The 20,458-nt window shown below is 56.0% G+C and overlaps 2 protein-coding genes across 3 annotated transcripts; both read left to right on the top strand.

The window, feature by feature from the left end:
• The first annotated feature begins 5,078 nt into the window (after nt 1-5,078).
• Nucleotides 5,079-10,614, top strand: FCGRT (Fc gamma receptor and transporter). 2 transcript variants are annotated; one of them, XM_037516986.2, is made up of 7 exons: nt 5,079-5,328; nt 5,516-5,602; nt 5,871-6,125; nt 6,457-6,732; nt 8,691-8,960; nt 9,889-10,005; nt 10,279-10,614. In XM_037516986.2, exons 2-7 carry the CDS (start codon nt 5,530-5,532, stop codon nt 10,356-10,358), a joined length of 1,071 nt encoding a protein of 356 aa, XP_037372883.1. In that variant the 5' UTR covers nt 5,079-5,328; nt 5,516-5,529; the 3' UTR covers nt 10,359-10,614. The 2 variants fall into 2 exon arrangements, with proteins under 2 accessions (XP_037372883.1, XP_037372884.1); XM_037516987.2 differs by having other exon boundaries at nt 5,079-5,158.
• Nucleotides 10,615-11,194: 580 nt separating this feature from the next.
• RCN3 (reticulocalbin 3) lies at nt 11,195-19,658 on the top strand. Its single transcript, XM_037516988.2, has 7 exons — nt 11,195-11,278; nt 11,663-11,910; nt 13,946-14,148; nt 15,363-15,535; nt 16,615-16,675; nt 18,255-18,454; nt 18,733-19,658. The coding sequence occupies exons 2-7, from the start codon at nt 11,669-11,671 to the stop codon at nt 18,838-18,840; spliced, it is 987 nt and encodes a 328-aa protein (XP_037372885.1). The 5' UTR covers nt 11,195-11,278; nt 11,663-11,668; the 3' UTR covers nt 18,841-19,658.
• The last annotated feature ends 800 nt before the right edge of the window (nt 19,659-20,458 follow it).

Here is a 20,458-nt window from a genome sequence, read left to right on the forward strand (position 1 = left end):
CATCCCAGACGCTTGCAAGGAGGGTCACTGGGGCGGGGGTGCTGCACCCTGACAGGGAGGGGCTCTTGCCAGGATTGGGCCCCGCCTGGCGCCCCGCTGGCCCTGACCACTCCGAGCTGGAAAAAGCAGCGAGAAAGTAAAGGAACGAATGGACACTAACTGTCTCATGTGAGAAGTGTCTTGGGTCTTTAGAGTTTGCTGATGCTTTGTGAGCAGAAACCACGGAGGAGCTCAGTTCTGGCTTCTGTCAACCAGCTGCTCGTGATGAGTCCGGCTCTGCACAGGTCACTTATATGTGCAGCTCCCCAAAAGCGACGGCAGATCCCCAGACCCTGCACGATACTGTGGAGTCTGACCGGCCATCACTCCCGCTGACCCTGGGCTGAGAGCCCGTCCCCCGCGGAGTTAGGTGTACACATCTCACAGGGTGGCCTTGACCCCGCAGATCTCAAGACAAAGAATGACCAAATGCAAGCGCTGAGACTGTAGGTTCTGTCCTGAATTCTAACCCTGCCGCTTGTCAGGCTTGTGTGGCTGTGGTCAGGGAAACCCCTCACCAGACAGCCTCAGTTTCCTAATCTGTAAAGTGGGTTCATGTCTCCCTACCCCATGAGGGTGAATTTTGCTCATGGGGTAGAATTAGTTCTAGTAATTGATTCTTCCAGGACAGTAGTTATGCCAGAACCCCGAAGCCTGTTACAAGAGAAAGGCTTGAGGTCATCTTATAAAAGCAGGTCCTGGGGGCACAGTGGGCAGGCTCAGGGACAAGAGTCTTTGGCAGGTGGCCAGGAGGTATTATCTGGTTGTGGAATCCTGGGTCTGGTGGTTTGTCTCAGGATCTGGAGTCTATTTTAGCATGCTTCTGGAATATTCTCTGGCATGCCCACTGTGGGAGGGCCTGGTAGCACAGACTTTCCCAGGCTGTTCTTTGCCAGATCTCAGTGCAACACAGTAGCAAAGGCCATGCCTGTCCCATGACGAGGAGACCAATTCCGGTTGTATCATAATGTGTCTGCACCTGTCACAGTAGGCCCAAGAATATTCTGGAACAGCCAGAATGGCCATCATGGGTGTAGCCCCTGGGATGTTCTATTACATGATAATGGAATGATGGATCCTAGCAGGACCTCCTCGAGGTCCTGTGGGGCTGCCATTCCAGGTTATGTTAGAAGCGGCCCGGAGGTGTTAGCTGAGCTCCGATCATTAGTCTCCGGTGACGGGGACTGTAAGTGAGACAAGAAACACTGAATTCATGTCTGTGTGTGAGGAAAACGTTGGCTCTGTAGGTCCCAGCTCTAGATATTATCACAGAGACCTGCGGATTGCTTCAGGGGTGGATGGAGGTCATCCCTTAACCCCTGTGTTCACTCTGTGAGTATTCAGTCTGCTGATCGCTGGCGGTACAGGCATGAGCAAGACAGATGCAGGGCCTGGACTTTGACAGCCTACAGTCTAGTGTGACCTTGGGACCCTTAAGAGCAGAAGGGGGCGCACAAAGGGAAACAGGTGTGCCCTTAAGGAGTCTGGGGAACCCAGGGTGAGAAAAGCCAGAGCCCATCATCTGAAGCTAGGATTTGGTTCTGAACACAGGAGCAGTTGGGGGGCAGGTACATGGGGGTCAGTAGGGGGCGCTGTGGTACAGGTGCAGCAGGGAGGGAGGCTGCTCAGGTGGTGGTGATTCTGGGAGCACAACTCAGAGCTGCCTGTGGCCATTTATAGTATATACACCTCCTCCCATGCACGGCAGGTCAGGGGGACCCCTATGGGCAAGCCCCCCACCTCCCAGCTGTGGTGGTTGGGAAAGGACCGATGCTCAGCTTAACGCTCTGCTTGAACTGTTTTGAAATGAGCAAGATGCCCAGGTTTCATTTGGCAGGGGCCCCAGATGAGTAATTGGCTGGCTGACTGCTCAACAGGGGACCTAATGTCAGGACCCCCCCCCCCCCGGGGAGTCCAAAAGGTACAGGCAGGGATTCTTAGAAAGACACCTGGGACAGGCTAGGAGTCAGCGGATGCTGTAAATGGCCCCTGAAGACACAGAGGCACCAGGTGCTTGTCAGGGATTCCCACTGGGCACTAAGGGCGCTCGAGAGCTGCTGCTTTCATGGCAAGAAGACATGAGAGGGGCCTCCCTGGTGGCGGCGCAGGGGGTTAAGCACCGCACTGTGAAGTAGCCTCTGCAACACAAGTTCGATCCCTGTCAAGGGAGCTGACCCACATAGCGAAGCAGACCTTTCCTGTCTTGCCCGCTGCTCCCCTCAGCAGTGTATTTCAGTCAGTCTGCCTGTTCTGTTCCCCACTCTGTCTCTGGTGAGTCCTTACCCCCCAGTGTCTCTGGCCTGTACCTCAGCTCTTGTATGCATAAATAAATAAATCATAAAAAAAAAAAGACATGAGAGGCTTAGTGGCGAGACTCCCAGACCATTCTAACAGCAGGGCAAGGAGGTGGTGTGACTAGCAGAGTCCAACAACTCACTAGGTCAGACCCTCTCGCGCTGGTTCTGGGTTGGGCCACCTAAAATCTCAATGCAAACAAAAGGGCCTTTGGTGCAGAAAAACAACTCAAAAACCCGATTTATTCTAACCAACAATTTAGCAAGGGAGAGGGAGAAGGTCCACAGGACATGAGCAGAGGGGTGGAGCAGGTTGCTGGGTCTGGGGATTCTACGAGGGCACCCCTGGAGCCTGAGGGTAGGGGTGCAGTCTGAGCTATTAGAGACCCTGTGCAGGATCAGGGCCCTTGGCAATGGACCTGTAGGTCTCCAGGAGAGGAACTGGAGCTAAAGCTGGTGGAGAGAGGGAACTGGGCTTTGGCCTTTACTGCAGGCTGCAGGCATAGCCATGGCATCTTGAGGGCACCTTCAAGAGACCTCAGTGGAACTACAGGAACTTGATATTAGGGCTCAGGATAGATTTAGATGACTGGGACATCTTAAAGGGACACCCTCCGGGGTGATGGTTTGAGGAAAATGATCTCAAGTCCCTGAGGGACGCTGTCACTTTATACCAGGGTTCAAAGAACATGGCAGCAACATCCCTGAGGCTGCCAGAGACCTAACCAGCTCCTTAGGGCCAGGGTGGGACAGCAGGGTGTGGCAGGTTTCTCTGGTTTTGGGGGAGAGCTGAGCAGAGAGAGCATCATCAAAAGATGATGGGCTATGAAAACAGGATCCTCTAGCACCACTAAGCCCCACCCTCCTGTGGCTGGTGGATATTCTAGCAGGGCTGGGGGAGAGTAACCCAAATGAATGGGGTGTTCCTCTCTGAGTCCAGCCACAGTCCCCTTCTGTAATGGTTAATTTTGTGTCAGCTTGGCCAGCCCACAGGACCCAAATGTTGGGTCATCTATTACTCTGGCTGTTTCTGTGAGCGTGTTTTCAGATGGAATGGGTGGACTATGAGTGAAGCGGACTGTCCTCCATAATGTGGGTGGGCTGTGTGCGACCAGTTGAAGATCTGCCTAGAAAAACTGCTGACTTCCCCCCAGCAGGAGGCAATTCTGCCAGCGCCCTGACTTTGGGCTGCATCGGCAGGATGAGCTCTTCCTGGTTCTCCGGCCTGCCTGCCTTTGCATTTGAACCACCACTCTTTCTCCAGCCTGCGGGCTGCCAAGCCAGGATTGGGACTCCTCAAGCCTCCAACAATCACTTGAGCCAATTCCTTTAAAGAGTTGCTTTCTCTCTATGTATATACACATCCTGTTGCTTTGGGAATCCATCCTGCCCTGACTGATATATCCTACTACCTAGCAATTCCACCCTTGGGATACATCCCCCCAAATCAAAAACAACTGTTAACAAAACAAATCTTCTACAAATGTAGAACAAAAGATGAACAAATGTTCATCCTACTCAAAAGGAGAAACAAGGCAAATGTCCATCAATGGAGAAACAAAACACGGTCCCCCAGACCTGGGAACATTATTCAGCCATAAAAAGAACTGAAGCGGGGCCTCCCTGGTGGCGCAGGCGGTTGAGCGCAGTGCTGTGAAGCTGTCCGCAGCCTCTGCAGTGCCGTTTGATCCCTGCCAGCCTTGGAGCAACCCACATGGCGAGCAGACCTCTCCTGTCTCGCCCACTTCCCCTCAGCAGTGTACTTCATCACTGCCTGTTCTGTTCCCTGCTCTGTCTCTGGTGAATCCTCTCACCCTTCTGCGCATCTGGCCTGTACCCCAGTTCTTGTATAAATAAAATAAATCTCTAAAAAAAAAAAAAAAAAAAAAAAGGACTGAAGCTCTGAAGCTCTGACACCTGCTACAGAGTGGATAAATCTGGAAAAGTTCATGCTAAGTGAAAGATGCCAGCGGCACATGGGCAAGGCGGAAGGGGATTCCATGACTCTGAAAGGCCCAGAATAGGTTTAAGCAAGACAGGAAGCAGAACAGTTGCCGTGAGGGAGGGGAGGGGCTGCCTGGTTGAGTGGGGCTTGCTTGGAGGAGGGGCATGAAAATGGCCTGGAACTGTGGTGATGGGCTCTCTGCCTTGTCAATGTCTTAGCTGTCACCAACAGTAAATTGTCTGCTGTGTGCATTTTTGCAGAAGAAAACAAATACATGGGCCTGTGGGAGCAGGAGCTTGGGCAGGTGTGGTGACCGCTGGGACCTCTAAGCTCCAAGTGGCTATGGGGACCGTGTGTTATTGAGGTCACATCAGAAGATGTTAAAGAATAAATGAAGGAACATTTTAAGGGGACGCTGGAGGGGGGAGGGGTTCAGATGAGGAAATGCAGCGGAATGTGGAGGACTTGCTTTGCAGGGACTTGCTTTGCAGCTGGAGCCGGTGTGGGAGGGGGGCTGGGGGAGGGGTACCATGCGGCGAGAAAGGGAGGCACAAACACCTCCAAATTTCGGACTCCGAATGTTGGGTTCGATTTCCTACTGGTCGTGAATTCCTGCGTGGCGGACCCCCTCAAAATTAAAAAAAAAAAAAAAAAAAAAAAACAACGGGGAGCAATTGAGAAAAAGACAAAAATAAGGACAAAAGCGTCAAGGCAGAAACGGAGGCCAGCCAGAGGCCTGGGGTGTGCCCGGCAGCTGGGGGGCGGGGTTGGATATTCCTGGAGGGGGGGAGCAGTTTCTGGACAGGATGTGAGAGAGGAACTGGGGTCTTCAGTCACGGGAGCCAGCTGGGGCTGCAGGCAGGAAGGGAACGAGGCTGCCGTGAGCAGAACTGGACCCCAGGACGAGGGAGGGAGGACTAACTGGGGGGCCTTCCTTGAATCCCGGCCCGAGGAGGGAAGCTGGGGGCCTGGACTCCCCGGGTGTGAGGGAGGAGGAGGAGGAGAAACTTGCCGAGCTTTGAGAAAGGAATCTCAGCCCATCCAGACTCTGTAATTAATTAACCCACACGGATCAAATTAAAGGGTGAAAGTTCATCGAGGAGGAGGGCGCTGTCACCCTCCTGGAGGAGACCCCAAACGCACCCGCAGGCGCCGCCACCGGTGACCGAACCCGCGGAGCTGGGAGGAAGGGGCGGGGTGGGGGTCCCGAGGAGTCACGCGCCCCCTCCCGCCCCAGGTCTCCGCCTCAGGATGGGAGGCCCCAGGCCTCAGCCCTGGGGGCTCGGGCTGCTGCTCTTCCTCCTGCCCGGGACCCTGCGCGCAGGTGAGGGGTGCCCGGCGGCGGGCGGGGAGGCGGCGCGGAAGCCCAATCGGAGGCGCCCGTCCCAGCCCCGCGTTTCCTCGCGCGCCTTTCCCGGGGGCACTTCCTGGGCCTTGGCTTCCTCCTCCCCGAGACACCCCCCTTTGGGGCCCCGGCCCCCTCTCCCTGGCGGCGCTGGGGGCCGAATCTCCCCGGTCAGGGCCTGCGGCCTGCTGGGTCCGGGTGCCCCGCGCGCCGAGCCGGGCGCTCAGTCCCCTCTGTCCCCCCGCAGCGGACAGCCACCTCTCCCTTCTGTACCACATCACCGCCCTGTCCTCCCCACCCCCCGGGACTCCGGCCTTCTCGGTGTCGGGCTGGCTGGGCCCCCAGCAGTACCTCAGCTACAACAGCAACCGCCGGCAGGCCGAGCCCTACGGGGCTTGGGTCTGGGAAAGCCAGGTGTCCTGGTACTGGGAGAAGGAGACGGCGGACCTGAAGGAGAAGCAGAACCTCTTCCTGGAAGCTTTCGAAGTCTTGGAGAAAGGAGGTGAATGTCAGGCTTCTGGGTTTGAGGGAGGAGGCTGGGGCCTGGACACCAGGGTCTGAGGGAGGAGGCTGGGGCCTGGACACCAGGATCTGAGGGAGGCGGCTGGGGCCTGGACACCAGGGTCTGAGGGAGGAGGAGGCTGGGGGCCTGGACACCAGGGTCTGAGGGAGGCGTCTGGGGCCTGGACACCAGGGTCTGAGGGAGGAGGAGCTGGGGGCCTAGACACTAGGGTCTGAGGGAGGAGGCTGGGGGCCCCGACTCCTGGTCTGAGGGAGGAGGGGCGTGGGGGCTCTGCTTCTGGGCCCTCCTCACCTCTGTGTGGGGGCCCCAGATTCCTACACCCTGCAGGGTCTCCTGGGCTGTAGGTTGGACCCTAACAATGCCTCCGTGCCGGTGGCCGACTTTGCCCTGAATGGTGAGGACTTCATGAGTTTTAACCTGAAGTTGGGCAACTGGACTGGGGACTGGCCGGAGTCCGCTGCCATCAGTGAGAAGTGGAATGAGCACCCTGAGAACGTCAACAAGGAGAAGACCTTCCTGCTGTATTCCTGCCCACAGAGGCTGCTGGGCCATCTGGAGAGGGGCCGTGGAAATCTGGAGTGGAAGGGTGAGCCCTACCTGAGCCCCATCCATGCCAGTCTCTCCACCCATGACCAGGCCTCCTTGTCACACTCCAGCCTTCTTCCTGGCCTTCCAGTCTCCCCACTACAGCTGATACTACCCCTGTCCAGCTTGTGGCTCCCACGGCCCAGCGGACATTCTCGGCTTCTCCATCTGATTGTCCTCCGCAGACCTCACTGGTCTCCTTCCTCAGTGTCTCACTGGGCCTATCCTCACACCTGCCCCCTCCAAAAGCCAGCAGCGTCCTTCCTCAGATCTTGGCTCGTCCGCTCCCCACACCTGGACACAGGTCACCTCTCCACATGCTCTGCTTCTCCAACTTTCCAGTCCGAACTGGACTCGTTTCCTCTGAGGTCTCGAGACCCTCCTTGGCGTGGAGACAGCTGGTGCCCCATGATCCTCCCTTGGTGCCTGTCTGTGCCCGCATCTTCTTTTCTTCCAAGGACACTGGTCATATAGGAATAGGACCACCCACCCAAGTGACCCTATTCTACCTAAATTTCGTGTTTATCTTTTTAAAAAGATTTATTTATTTATGCATACAAGAACTGGGGTACAGGCCAGAGGTATGGGGGGTGAGAGGACTCACCTGAGACAGAATGGGGAGCAGAACAGGCAGATCCACTGAAATACACTGCTGAGGGGAGCAGCGGGTGAGACAGGAGAGGTCTGCTGTGCCATGTGGGTTGCTCCCTAGTCAGCCAGGATCGAACTCGTGCTGCAGTGACTGCAGCTAGCTTCATAGGTTGCGTCTTAACCCTTTGTGCTGCCAGGAAGGCCCTTGTGTTTATTTTTTTTAAAGATTTATTTTTATTTATTTATGCATACAAGAAATGGGGTGCAGGTCAGAGGTGGGGGGTGAGAGGATTCACCAGAGAGAGTGGGGAGCAGAACAGGCAGACTGACTGAAATCCACTGCTGAGGGGAGCAGTGGGGAGAAAGCAGAGGTCTGCTGCGCCATGGGGGTCAGCTCCCTGGCCGGGGATCGAACTCATGGCTAAGGAAAGCTTCACAGTGCTGAGACTCAATCCCTTGCACCACCAGGAAGGCCCCAGCTGCACTGTTTTATTTATTTTTTTTAAAGATTTATTTATTTATTTATGTATACAAGCACTGGGTACAGTCAGAAGTGCGGGAGGGCGAGAGAATTCACCAGAGCCAGAGCGGAGAGCAGAGCAGGCAGACTGACAAAGTACACTGCTGAGGGGAGCAGCGGGCGGCAGGAGAGGTCTGCACGCCATGTGGGCAGCCAGGGATTGAACTGGCGCTTCAGGGGCTGCGGGCAGCTTCACAACCCAGTGCTCAACCGCTATGCCACCGCGGAGGCCCCCAGCTGCACTATTTTAAAGCCCATCACCAGTGTGCCAGGGTTCTCATGTCTCCGTGGTCACGAAGGATGTTCAGTACATGTCTAGGAAGAAGGTGGTGAGAGATGGAGTCTTGAGGGGGATACTCCCTGGCAAGGCCCTTCCAACTACTCTTACCACAATGTTCTCCGGTTCCCCATAAGGCAAGGCACATGTGGGGCCGGCCTGTTGCATAGGGTGAAAGGAATGGCTGCTTCTCTGTGTCCCATCCAGTCTTTTTTTTTTTTTTTTTTAAAGATTTATTTACTTATTTATTTATACAAGCACTGGGTACAGTCAGAAGCGCAGGAGGATGAGAGAATTCACCAGAGCCAGAGCGGGGAACAGAACAGGCAGACTGATGAAGCACACTGCCGAGGGGAGCAGCGGGCGGCAGGAGAGGTCTGCGCGCCATGTGGGACCCTCCTCTGGTGGCCGGGGAGCAGCCTAGGATCGAACCGGCGCTGCAGAGGCTGTGGGCATCCCCGCAACCCAGCGCTCAACCGCTGCGCCACCGGGGAGGTCCGTCCCATCCAGTCTTGCACTGGGCCTGGGCCCTGGACTTGAGTTTTAGTCCTGTCTGCCCATTTGTCCACAGAGCCACCCTCCATGCGCCTGAAGGCCCGACCAGGCAGCCCTGGCTTTTCGGTGCTCACCTGCAGTGCCTTCTCCTTTTACCCGCCGGAACTACAACTGCGATTCCTACGAAATGGACTGGCAGCTGGCTCGGGTGAGGGTGACCTTGGCCCCAACGGTGACGGCTCCTTCCATGCCTGGTCGTCGATAACGGTCAAAAGCGGCGATGAGTACCACTACAGCTGCGTGGTGCAGCACGCGGGGCTGGCTCAGCCTCTGACTGTGGAGCTGGGTGAGGGTGCTCCCCATTTCCCATAGCCTTTTCTTTTTTAAAAGATTTTATTTATTTTTGCATAGAAGAACTGGGGTGTATGCCAGAGGTGTCAGGGAGTGAGAAGATTTACCAGAAAAAGAATGGGGAGCAGAACAGGCGGACCCACCGAAATGCACTGCTGAGGGGTGCAACGGGGAGACAGGAGAGGTCTGCTGCGCCATATGAGGCAGCTCCCTGGCTGGGGATCAAACTCAGGCAGACATGGTGATAGCGCTGGGTCTTAACCCCTAGGCCAGCAGGGAGACCCATTTCCCATATCCTTTGTCCTATTTCCGCAGCAGTCCTTCCTGGGTCTCATCATCTTCCGCTCCACTGCTCCAGCCCTCCACAAGTCTGCTAACCTTGTGCCCTGCCACTGTGGAATCTTCCAAAGCCTGGTGGCCTTCTGTCCTGTGTTGTTTGTCCACCCCAAGTCTGACAAACTTCCATCCTGTTGCTGTTAGCTTCATTGATTCTGACCACTGTGGACGGTCCTCCCTAAGTCTGACTACCTTCCATCCTGCTGCTGTTGGGTTTTCATGCAGTCTGATCGTTCGTTTTCTGCTGTGGTCGTTCCTCGCCAAGACTGACTGCTTATTGCCTTGCTGCTGCCAGTCCTTCACGCGTCTAACCTGCCCCTCGCCAAGCTGGAACACCACCCTCCCGCTGCTATAGGTCCTTGGCCACAATGACTGTGACTGCTCTTGCTAGGGCCAGATCTGTCATGCTATCTGGGGACATGTGGCCCTGACCCAGCACATCACCTGACCAGCTTTTCCACTGCCCACATCCATTCCCCAAGACATGGAGGGCTGGAATCTCCAAGGGTGGGAAAATCCCCAGTTCTCTGTCCTGACTCAGACAGGGTGCAGGGCCATTCACCACTTGCCGTCTTCTCTGACTATAGACCCATCAGCCAAGTCCTCGGTGCCAGTGGCTGGAATCGTCATCGTCTTCTTACTGCTCATAGTGGTAATTGTAGCAGGAGTTCTGCTGTGGAGGAGATTGAGGAACGGGCTGCCAGGTGTGTGGCTGGAAGAGGGATGAGCCTTCGGTGAACATTCCAGAAGAGGGGGTACACAGTCCTGGTGGGGATGGACATCTAGAGATTAAGGAACAGAGACCTTGAGAAAGGTGGGGACAAAAAACGGCAAATACTTAGAGGGGGGACAGAAATCCAAAGAGTAACACAGGCAGAAATAGGCAGACAGATACATGAATGCATGGGGCAGGGACAGTCAGTGACCCAGAAGATCTCAGAGATTTTGATGACTCTCCCCACTTTTTCTTTCCTCAGCTCCTTGGACCTCTCTCCGTGGGGACGACATAGGGGCCCTCCTTCCCACTCCTGACCTGACCAAGGATGTTGATTCATAGGATAAAAATGCAATCCCAGCAACTGCCTTGTGGCTGCGCCCAGCTAATGTCCTCAGGTCTCTTTCATGCTATGAGACCTTCTGGAATCCTGGTGTCTCTGAGCCTCCTGAAGTCCTGGGCCCTGATGTCCCCTCTCTGGTTGCCTCCTCCTATGGTCTGCCTCAGTGTCCTCTCGTCATATGTATGGCTCTTTTCCACCTCCACATATAACAAGAGTTTGGGCCCAAATCATTGTGTTCTCATCATTTCAACTTTTCAGGCAGCGGGAGGTGAGGGAATGGGTGAGAGGAATGAATGGTGTAAGCTTTGGGCTTCCAACATCTCCAGAGGACATGTGGCCGTGATGGGATGGCCAGTTATATATACCAAGTCTTGTAATTTTCATTCATCATTTTCACAAACATTTATTGAATGCCTACACGGTGCCAGACGGATGGAGGAATTCTTGGCCGGCGCCTGATCTGACTCCTTGGTGGGACGAAAGAGTTGATCCCTCTGTGAGGGAAGGGGATGCCTTGGTTACCTAGTTTCTTAAACTATCCTGACAAAGGGAAGGATAAAAATACATCTCCCATGAAGCCTTGGAGTTAGCTAACGCTAAATACTCGGCAGGGCGTCCCGAAGCATGCCGGGAGTTGTAGTTCGTCCTAGCCGCGTCTCTCCCTGGTCGCCCACCCTGTCGTCCCTGCGACGGGGCGGGACCCAAACTCGCTGGCGGCGTTTTTCTTTGCGGACGTGGCGAGGGGCGCCCACAGCCCTCGCTGGCCCCGCCCCTTTGGGGTCACTACGAGCGCTCATTGGTCGGGGGGCGGGGCCTCTGCGCTGCGGGGCGGGACCTCGACCGGAGAGCCGCCCAAGTGGGCATCTTTTCAGAGAACGCAGAGCCGAGTGTAGAGAGCGAAGTGAAGCTGGATAACGGGGTACAGGGGTGAAGGGATGGGGAGGGTGGCGTGCCCAGGGAGGACGGTTCGGGTCCAGACTGGATGCGACGCCCGGGAACCTGTCTTGGTTTCTCTCTGGCCTCGACCCCACCCTGCACTTTTGGGTGGGAAGGGAGCCACGTCTCCCGCTTGAATCCCGCCCACTTCGGCTCTGGGGTCCCTCCGGGACTATCTCAGAAGAGTCGAGTCCCTCAACTGGCTTTACTCTGAAATCCCCAACCCCTCTTTTTCCTATTCTTGGCTCTTCTGGAGCCCCAAAGTTTGCAACCAGCTACCTTCTCTCTGTCTTGTCCTGGCTCCCCTGCCCCAAGCCTCTGCCCTATTCCCTGTGTCCCCTGACGCCTAGCCTTCGCCACTCCCCAGGGACCGATGATGTGGCTACCGTCACTTCTGCTGCTGCTGTTGCTGCTGAGGCCCTGGGCCCAGGGGAAGCCGTCCCCTGATGCTGGCCCTCATGGCCAGGGAAGGGTGCACCAGGCGGCTCCCCTGAGCGAGGCCCCTCATGATGACGCCCATGGGAACTTCCAGTATGACCATGAGGCTTTCCTGGGAAGAGAAGTGGCCAAGGAATTCGACCATCTCAGCCCAGAGGAGAGCCAAGCCCGCTTGGGGTAGGAGAGGGATGGAGGGGATTTGGGTTGTAATTTTTTTTTTTAAAGATTTATTTATGCATACAAGAACTGGGGTGTGGGCCAGCAGTTGGGTGGCGGGGGTAAGAGCATTTACCAGAGACAGAGTAGGCAGCACAATAGGCAGATTTACCAAAATCCCCTGCTGAGGGCAGCAGCGGGGCGATATGGAAGAGGTCAGTTGTGCCATGTGGGTCAGCTCCCTGGCCACAATGGAAGTCATGTTGTAGTGGCTGATGATAACTTGATAGCACTGAGACTTAACCCCTGTGCCACCAGGAGGCCCTTGGGGTTGTGATTTTAAAAAGGGAGGTCACAGGAGGCCTCAGAGAGAAGGTAATGTTTGGGCCAAGTGGATTCATGGGGGGGGTGCAATTCCAGGCAGAGGGAAAGTAAGTAAGTGCAAGGCAGGAGCAGGCCCGATATTGGGGGAACAGGGAAACCTGGTGGCTGGAACCCAGTCATCGAAGGGGAGAGGATGAGAGGTGACTGGCAGAGAGGGAACAAGGGGGTCAGCTCTGCCAGAGCCTTTTGGGCCACATTAGGGATTTAAGCTTTTCTCTGAGTGAGATGAGAGCACTGGGATCACTGAGCAGAGGGAGCTGTTAGCTGACTCAGGTTTCAGTAGACTCTCTCTGACAGCCAGAGTGGGAACAGGGGAAGGAGCAAGAAGCAGGGAGCCCAGCGAGGAAGCCACCACCTGGGACCATATGGGAGACAAGACGATGGTGGGTAGATCAGGGTGGCGCTAGCAGTGCGACCAGGCCCGCGTGGGAGATGGGGTGCAGATCTAGCAGGGCGACAGAGTTGGGGACAGATAGGCTCACGCCTTTGGCACACCACTGTTCTAAGTTAATTTACTCAATCTTCCAAGCGTAGGCTGGCTACTGTTCTTTATCCCCATTTTACAGAGGGGTAAGCTGAGCCTCAGGGAGGTTAAGCTGCCACCATGCAGCAGTGAGCAAGAGGAGGTGGCAGGATATTTGAACCCATACTCTTAGCCTCAGCCCAGGGTAGGTTGTGAGAGCTGCGGACGCAGCTGAATCCCATACTGTGACAAAGCCCAGCGCCGTGGAGGTCTTGGCAGGACCAACTAGGATTCAACCCTGGGGACTGGTCTCAGGGGCCTGGGGACAGTAACGGAGAGGTGAGCTCCATGTGGGCTTTGTTAGATGTTTGCGAGGACCCAGACTGGTGGCACTTGCGGCAGGCCGAGGCCAATGGAAAAGGGAGGGGCTCAGGAGTCGACTGGGGTGGCATGAGGTGGGGCCTGGAGCGGAGACAGGGTGGAGGCGGAGTCCGCGGAATTGCAGGTGCTGGTCCTCTGGCAATGCCTGATGACAGCAGGGGAAAGGTGGCAGAAAGGAGTGGGATGCAGTACAGGGCGGTGCTGGAGGCAGGGGAGCCAGAAATCCCGCGGCAGCCAGGAGGGGGCGGGGGTTAGAGGGGAGAAGGGCGGGAACGGAGATGGCGAGAGGTCGCCGTGGTGTGCGGCGTGGCACTTGGGTTCACAGTGAGTTCGGGGCGGGGGTTTCCGCAGGCCAGGGGCGCGGAGCTTCGGACCTCTAGAGCTCCCCTCCAGCTCGGCCGAACACGTGCAGGACTGACGAGTGGGGCCAGGATGGGGATGTGGCTCTGGGCCGTCGTAGGTCCTGCCCCCGCCGCGGGCGGGGCTTGGACGCCAGCACCAGCCCGAGGCCCGCCGGGTCTCGGAAAAGGCGTGACCCGCCCGGCCCGCAGAGCCCGGGTTGAGGGGTCGGGGCCACGAGGTGGGCGTGGCCTACCCCGGCGCCTTTCCAGTCCTGCCAGTCCTACAGACTGTTTCCACCGGGGCGTGGCCATCCACGAGGGGCGGGGCGATGTGGGCGTGGCCAATCCGCGGGGCCTTTCCAGCCCCCTGCTTCGGTCTGGTCAGCCGATTCCAGGGGGTGTGGCCATTCGCGAGGGGCGTGTCCAGACGTGGGCGGGGCCCTGGTGGGCGGGGTCCGACGTGACGCGTGCCCCGCCCCCCTCGCAGACGCATCGTGGACCGCATGGACCGCGCTGGCGACGGGGACGGCTGGGTGTCCCTGGCCGAGCTCCGAGCGTGGATCGCGCACACGCAGCAGCGGCACATACGGGACTCGGTGAGCGCGGCCTGGGACACGTACGACACGGACCGCGACGGGCGCGTGGGTTGGGAGGAGCTGCGCAACGCCACCTATGGCCACTACGCGCCCGGTATGCGGCGAGACCCCTGCTCCCCACACACCATGACCCTGACGTCCTTGACACCCGCATCCTCAGACTCTTTGAGCTCATTAACCAGAATCCCTCTGGCTCTACCCGCTTCTAGGACCCGAGCCCCCTACCCCGATCTCTGGCTGCGCATTTTGGCATCTGCCACTCCAACTCTGTTACTGGGAGACTTCAGATCCGTGGCCTGTCCTGACCCCCGATTTCTGACCTCTCATCTTAGGAATCACCAAAGTCGTATACCCTGTGTCCCCCTCCCCTCCAAGTCTCTGGGCTCCTCTGTCAAGGTGCCCCAGTCCTGGATCCTGACTCCATCCTCCCCCTGCAGCCTATCCCTCATATATCCCTAGAACTGACCCGGACCCTCCCCTGCTCACAACCCCCCATAGCACCCCAGGTCCCCTATGAGAGAGTCCCAACTCCTCAGTCTGGTTTCACCCACCCCACTGACTTGCTTTTGAACTTTTGCATTTTCCCTGAGCTCAGTGCACTCTTCAAATTTCTACATTCTGCTCCTATTGTTCCCTCTGTTGAAAATGCTTTTTCTGTCTCTTTGTCCCAACCCGAGCTACTGAGCATCAGACCTAGACTCAGAGTCCATCATTCCTAGCTGCGGGCCCTTGGGGCAGGCTGTTTCCTCTTGTGGGTGTCAGCTTCTTGTAAAGTGACAACAAACAAAATAAAACACTTTACTTGTTTTCTTTTGGTGAGGATTACATGTAATATTGTAGGTAAAGCACTCAGCAGGTGATAAGCCCTCACTGCGAGGTTGCTGCTAGGTTGCTGCTAGGTATACATAATGAACACATATTATTCACTATTTTTTTTAAAAGATTTATTTATTTATTTATACAAGCACTGGGTACAGTCAGAGGCGTGGGAGGGTGAGAGAATTCACCAGAGCCAGAGCGGAGAGTAGAGCAGGCAAACTGAGGAAATACACTGCTGAGGGGAGTAGCGGGCACTGCCGGAGAGGTCTGTTGCACCATGTGGGACCCTCGCCCAGTGGCAGGGGATCGAGCTGGCGCTGCAGAAGCTGCGGGTAGCTTCGCAACCCAGTGCTCAGCCGCTACGCCACCAGGGAGGCCCTATTCTCTATTATTAACATAGGAAAATCTTCATTCCCTGACTCCCTGAGTTCTATTGCCTTGTCCTCTTCATCACGAAAGCTCAACTCACCGTGATCTGTCCTTCCCCAGGGGAAGAATTTCATGACGTGGAGGATGCAGAGACCTACAAGAAGATGCTGGCTCGGGATGAGCGGCGTTTCCGGGTTGCCGACCAGGACGGGGACTCAATGGCCACTCGGGAGGAGCTGACGGCCTTCCTGCACCCGGAGGAGTTCCCTCACATGCGGGAGATTGTGATTGCAGTGAGTGCGGGGCTGAGGGACCCTGCCTGCTTCCCGCCCACCTCCCACCACCAGGCTCCTGACACCAGGGCCGCCTCCCAGAGAACCCTTGGTCACCTCACCTCACCTGGTCCAGTCACCTGGCCTTCCAGCACCTCTCCAGGAGAGCCCTGAGCAATGGGAATGGGGACATCTCTCATGCGTACCACCTGACGCCACAATTTATTTTTTTTATTTTTTAAGATTTATTTATTTATTTATTTTTAAAGATTTATTCACTTATGCATACAAGAGCTGGGGTACAGGCCAGAGGTGTGGGGGGGGGTGAGAGGATTCACCAGAGACAGAGTGGGGAACAGAACAGGCAGATTGACTGAAGTACACTGCTGAGGGGAGCAGCAGGCGAGTCAGGAGAGGTCTGCTGCGCCATGTGGGTTGCTTCCTGGCCGGCCAGGGATCGAACTCATGCTGCAGAGGCTGTAGATTGCGTCATAGTGCGGTGCTTAACTCCTTGCGCCACCAGGGAGGCCCTTTCTTTTTTTAAAAGATTTATTTTATTTATTAATGCATACAGGAGCCGGGGTGAAGGCCAGAGGTGTGGGGAGGTGAGGTGATTCACCAGAGACAGAGTGGGGAGAAGAACAGGCAGATCTATTGAAATCCACTGCTGAGGGGACTGTGGGGAGACAGGAGAGGTCTGCTGTGCCATATGGGTCACCTCCCTGGTGGGGGATCGAACTTGTGCTGCTGTGGCTGCCGATACTTTTTTTGTTTTGCTTTGTGGGACCCTCACCGGCGGCCGGGGAACGACCAGCGCTGCAGAGGCTGTGGGCAGCCTGGCAGCCTAGCGCTCAACCTCTGTGCCACTAGAGGAGGCCCTGTAGTACTGTGTCTTAACCCTTTGCACCACCAGGGAGGCCCCAGACCCCCCAGTTTCTAATCTCTCCTGTCCAAGCTCCTCCTCCCTTGTTGATATTTGTGCTCACCTGTCCTCAGAAAAACACTTCTCCCAGAATTAGATTCTATGAGAGAGCCTCACCTCTTAAACCTGGTGCTCCACATCTTCGGGAGCCTACCCCAGTGCCTCTCTCTCTCCCCAGGAAACCCTAGAGGACTTGGACAGGAATAAAGATGGCTACGTCCAAGTCGAGGAGTACATTGGTGAGTAGAACCTGATCCCCTCCCCAGCATCGGGGAGAGGCGGAGAGGGGTGCACCCAATGCATGTCACCCAGAAGAGAGTGATACATTCCTGCATGAAAGTCTTCTGACATTGGGGCAGGATTGCTGCTTGAGTTCATGCAACCACCACACATTTATTGGGTGCCAGAACCAAAAAGCACTCATCAAGCACTTGGTGTATGTGCTAGACACATAAGACATTTGTCTAGCACCTATTCTGTGCAAGAACAAGACGGCATGTATCATCACCTACTGTATACCATTTATTGAGCAGTTTCTATGTGCCAGACCCAGGAAACTGCATGTTAGAGGTTGATGGATAGCAGAGACTACCACAGACCAGATCCTCTCCTGGGAGGGTCTGGAGTTTCTACAAACTGGGGCTCCAGGCCATGTGTTGGGATCATTGGGAAGTTGGGGAGCTTACCTTGAAGCTGCATGTACACAGTTAATGCTAGACCTCCTGTTACTTGGGATATTGGGGAATGCTTACAGCATCCCCAGGTTTCCCCGTGGCACTGCCACTGTCCCACACCTCAGGAGGCAAAGAATTTAGTTGAGGGGAAACCTGTGAAGCATAGAAGTTTCTAAAGTTTGAAGACATTTTTCTATGGAGAGTTTTTTTTTAAAGATTTACTTTTACTTATTTATGCATACAAGAACTGGGGTACAGGCCAGAGGTGTGGGGGGGATGAAAGGACTCACCAGAGACAGAGTGGGGAGCAGAACAAGCAGATCTACTGAAATTCACTGCTGAGGGGAGCAGCGGGGAGACAGGAGAGGTCTGCTGCACCATGTGGGTCAGCTCCCTGGCAGGGGATTGAACTTGTGTTGCAGTGGCTGCTGATAGCTTCACAGAGCTGATACCTAACCCCTTGAGCCACCAGGGAGACCCCTATAGAATGTTTTTATGGAACCCTCAGGCAAGACAGTTTTATTTAAGCTTCATTTATTTTTCTACATTTGTGAAGTCTTTTTTTTCTTGTCTTGTAAGAAAGATCTGGAACACCCCTGTTGAAGAGCAGTAGCTTATAAAGTATTGTCACTGTGGTCACTTGACATGTGCATTAACCCCCACGGCTCCCCTGTGGGGTGCATGTTATCACTCCCTTTCACAGGTGAGGAAGCTGAGCCCCACGGGGGTAAAGAACCATGCCTGAGGGTCCCTGCTAGTCAGAGGTGGCACAGGACTGGCGTCCCTGCTGGCCAACCCCAGGGCCCTGCTTTACATGCTTACATGCTGCCTCCCTTCCCTGTGGGGCTGTGGGGACACAGATGTGGGCAGGACACACACACCCCCCCCACCCACCAGAAATGCAGTTTCCCACCTGTTGGATGGTGCAGAGAAGGAGATGTGGGAGGAGGAGATGTGGGAGGTCGATTTCGTGCTTAGTATAAATGTCACCACCAGTGGTTTTGATCGGAATCCCCTTTAACAGCAGAGGGGACAGGGAGGGTGACTGGGGTGCTGCAGGGCCTGCCTTCAGGCAGGATTAGAGCCCCGTCCCCTCCGCGGGCCCGGGCCCTGCCCTCACTGCCTGGCCCGCGCCCGCCCGCAGCGGACCTGTACTCCGAGGAGCCGGGCGAGGAGGAGCCGGCCTGGGTGCAGACAGAGCGCGAGCAGTTCCGGGACTTCCGGGACCTGAACAAGGACGGGCGGCTGGACGGGAGTGAGGTGGGCCATTGGGTGCTGCCCCCCGCCCAGGACCAGCCCCTGGTGGAAGCCAACCACCTGCTGCATGAGAGCGACACGGACAAGGTGAGGGGTGCAGCCTGGTGGTGGGGGTGTAGGGAGCAGACCTGGGCCTGGCTGCACAGGTCAGAGGGACCAAGGCACCGAGAGAAAGGGAGGAACGAGACTGAGAGGGGGACGGGCATCAGGGTGAGGGGGCAGGGACCCAGACGGGGGGGGGGGCGGGGGGAGCCGGGGAAGGGACCCAGACAGGGGGCTGTGGAAACTGGCAGCACTAGGAGGTTCAGAGAGGCTCTCACAGGCAACCTCCAAGTGCTGCTGCTGACCTCTGACCCTCCTGCCAGGATGGGCGTCTGAGCAAGGCCGAGATTCTGAATAACTGGAACATGTTCGTGGGCAGCCAGGCCACCAACTACGGCGAGGACCTGACCCGTCACCATGACGAGCTCTGAGCCCCACGTGCCCACTGCCACCTCGTGGCCCCCGGGGAAGACCCGCCTCCTCCCAGTGTCCAGCCGTGCGGGATGCGGGCTTGGCCTGCTGCCCCTGCCCTGAGCTCTCAGGAACCGGAGCTCGCAGGAACCGGCCAGTTGGTTTCTCTCCTGAGATGTCCAAGTCCCTCCCAGCTCTGACCCTGTCCTGGGCCCTTTCACAGATCCCGAGGGCGAGTGACCACTCATTTCTCACTGGCAGGACCATCCAGCCCCACCCCAGTACTCCCAAACCTGGCCTCCAAGGGTCTCCATGAACTGCCCAGCTCCGAATCTGAGCCTCTCGCCACATGGATGAGAACACCCTCGCCTGGCACTGCCCCCAGGATGCCTTCTCCCTGCCAGGAAGGCAATAAAATTCAGTGCCTGGGTCTGGTTTGTGTGTCTCTCTGAGGGGGGCAGTGGAAACCTCGGGGAGATATTAGGGGCAGTGACTGGGAGAGCATGTTGGAAAGTGGGGTGGAGACATTTGAAGAGGGGCCTCCGGATGTTGCCAGGGCTCAAGGGCAAACCTGGGGACAAAAAAAATGAAACAAACAGGGCTTTCCTGGTGGTGCAGGGATTAAAGACACAGCGTTATCAAGGTATTGCCCACCACTTCACCAGAAGTTCAATCCCCAGCCAGGGAGCTACCCACAGGGCGCAGCAGACCTCTCCTGTCTCCCCGCTGCTCCCCTCAGCAGTGCATTTCAGTAGATCCGCATGATCTGTTCCCCACTCTGTCTCTGGTGAATCTTTTCACCCCCTGCACATCTGGTTTATACCCCAGTTCTATACAAATATAAATAAATAAAATCTTTTTTTTTTTTTTTTTAATGAAACTAACAACCCAACCCAGGAGATAAGCCAGGCAGAAACTCCTACCTTCCAGATAGCAAGCGCTGGCAATGTTCTGTGAATGGGGTGATTGGGAAAGCCCTCACCCATTAAGAGAGTGAAGGATTGAGCCCTGGAGCAACCTGGAACAAAACAGCAAGTGCAAAGGCCCCGGGGCAGGAAGGTTCTAAGCAAGGATGGCTGTAAGTTGAGGAGGGTTCGACTTGGGTTCTAGCAGCCTCTTTGTGGCTGAGTTGTGACAAAGGGGTGAGTATAGGAGGATGTCACAGCCACTTGGGCAAGAGAATAGTACATCATTTACTCCTTCTGCAGTCCCTTGATACCCAGCACTGAGGATGAAGGAGCTCAAGGTCCCCGTGGAGGGAGAAATCTCTCAATCATCATTAGAGCAAAACCAGCCAGACAGGGAAGAGCACAGGCCTTATACTTCCATCTGTAGGAGACTCAAGGACAAGCAAAACAAAGCCAGGCCTTTTTTTTTTTTTAAGATTGATTTATTTATACAAGAACTGGGGTACAGGCCAGAGGTGTGGAGGGTGAGAGGATTCATCAGAGACAGAGTAGGAAACAGAACAGGCAGGTTGATTGAAATACACTGCTGAGGGGAGCAGCGGGTGAGGCAGGAGAGGTCAGCCACCCATGTGGGAATCTCCCTGGCTGGCTGGGAATTGAACCCATGCTGCAGAGGCTGAGGACAGCTTCAGTGCGCTGAGCTCAACCCACTGCACCACTGGGGAGGCCC

This window comes from Talpa occidentalis, unplaced genomic scaffold (genome assembly GCF_014898055.3).
Source record: "Talpa occidentalis isolate TD23 unplaced genomic scaffold, MPIMG_talOcc4v2.1 talOcc4.17, whole genome shotgun sequence".
Classification (NCBI taxonomy): domain Eukaryota; kingdom Metazoa; phylum Chordata; class Mammalia; order Eulipotyphla; family Talpidae; genus Talpa; species Talpa occidentalis.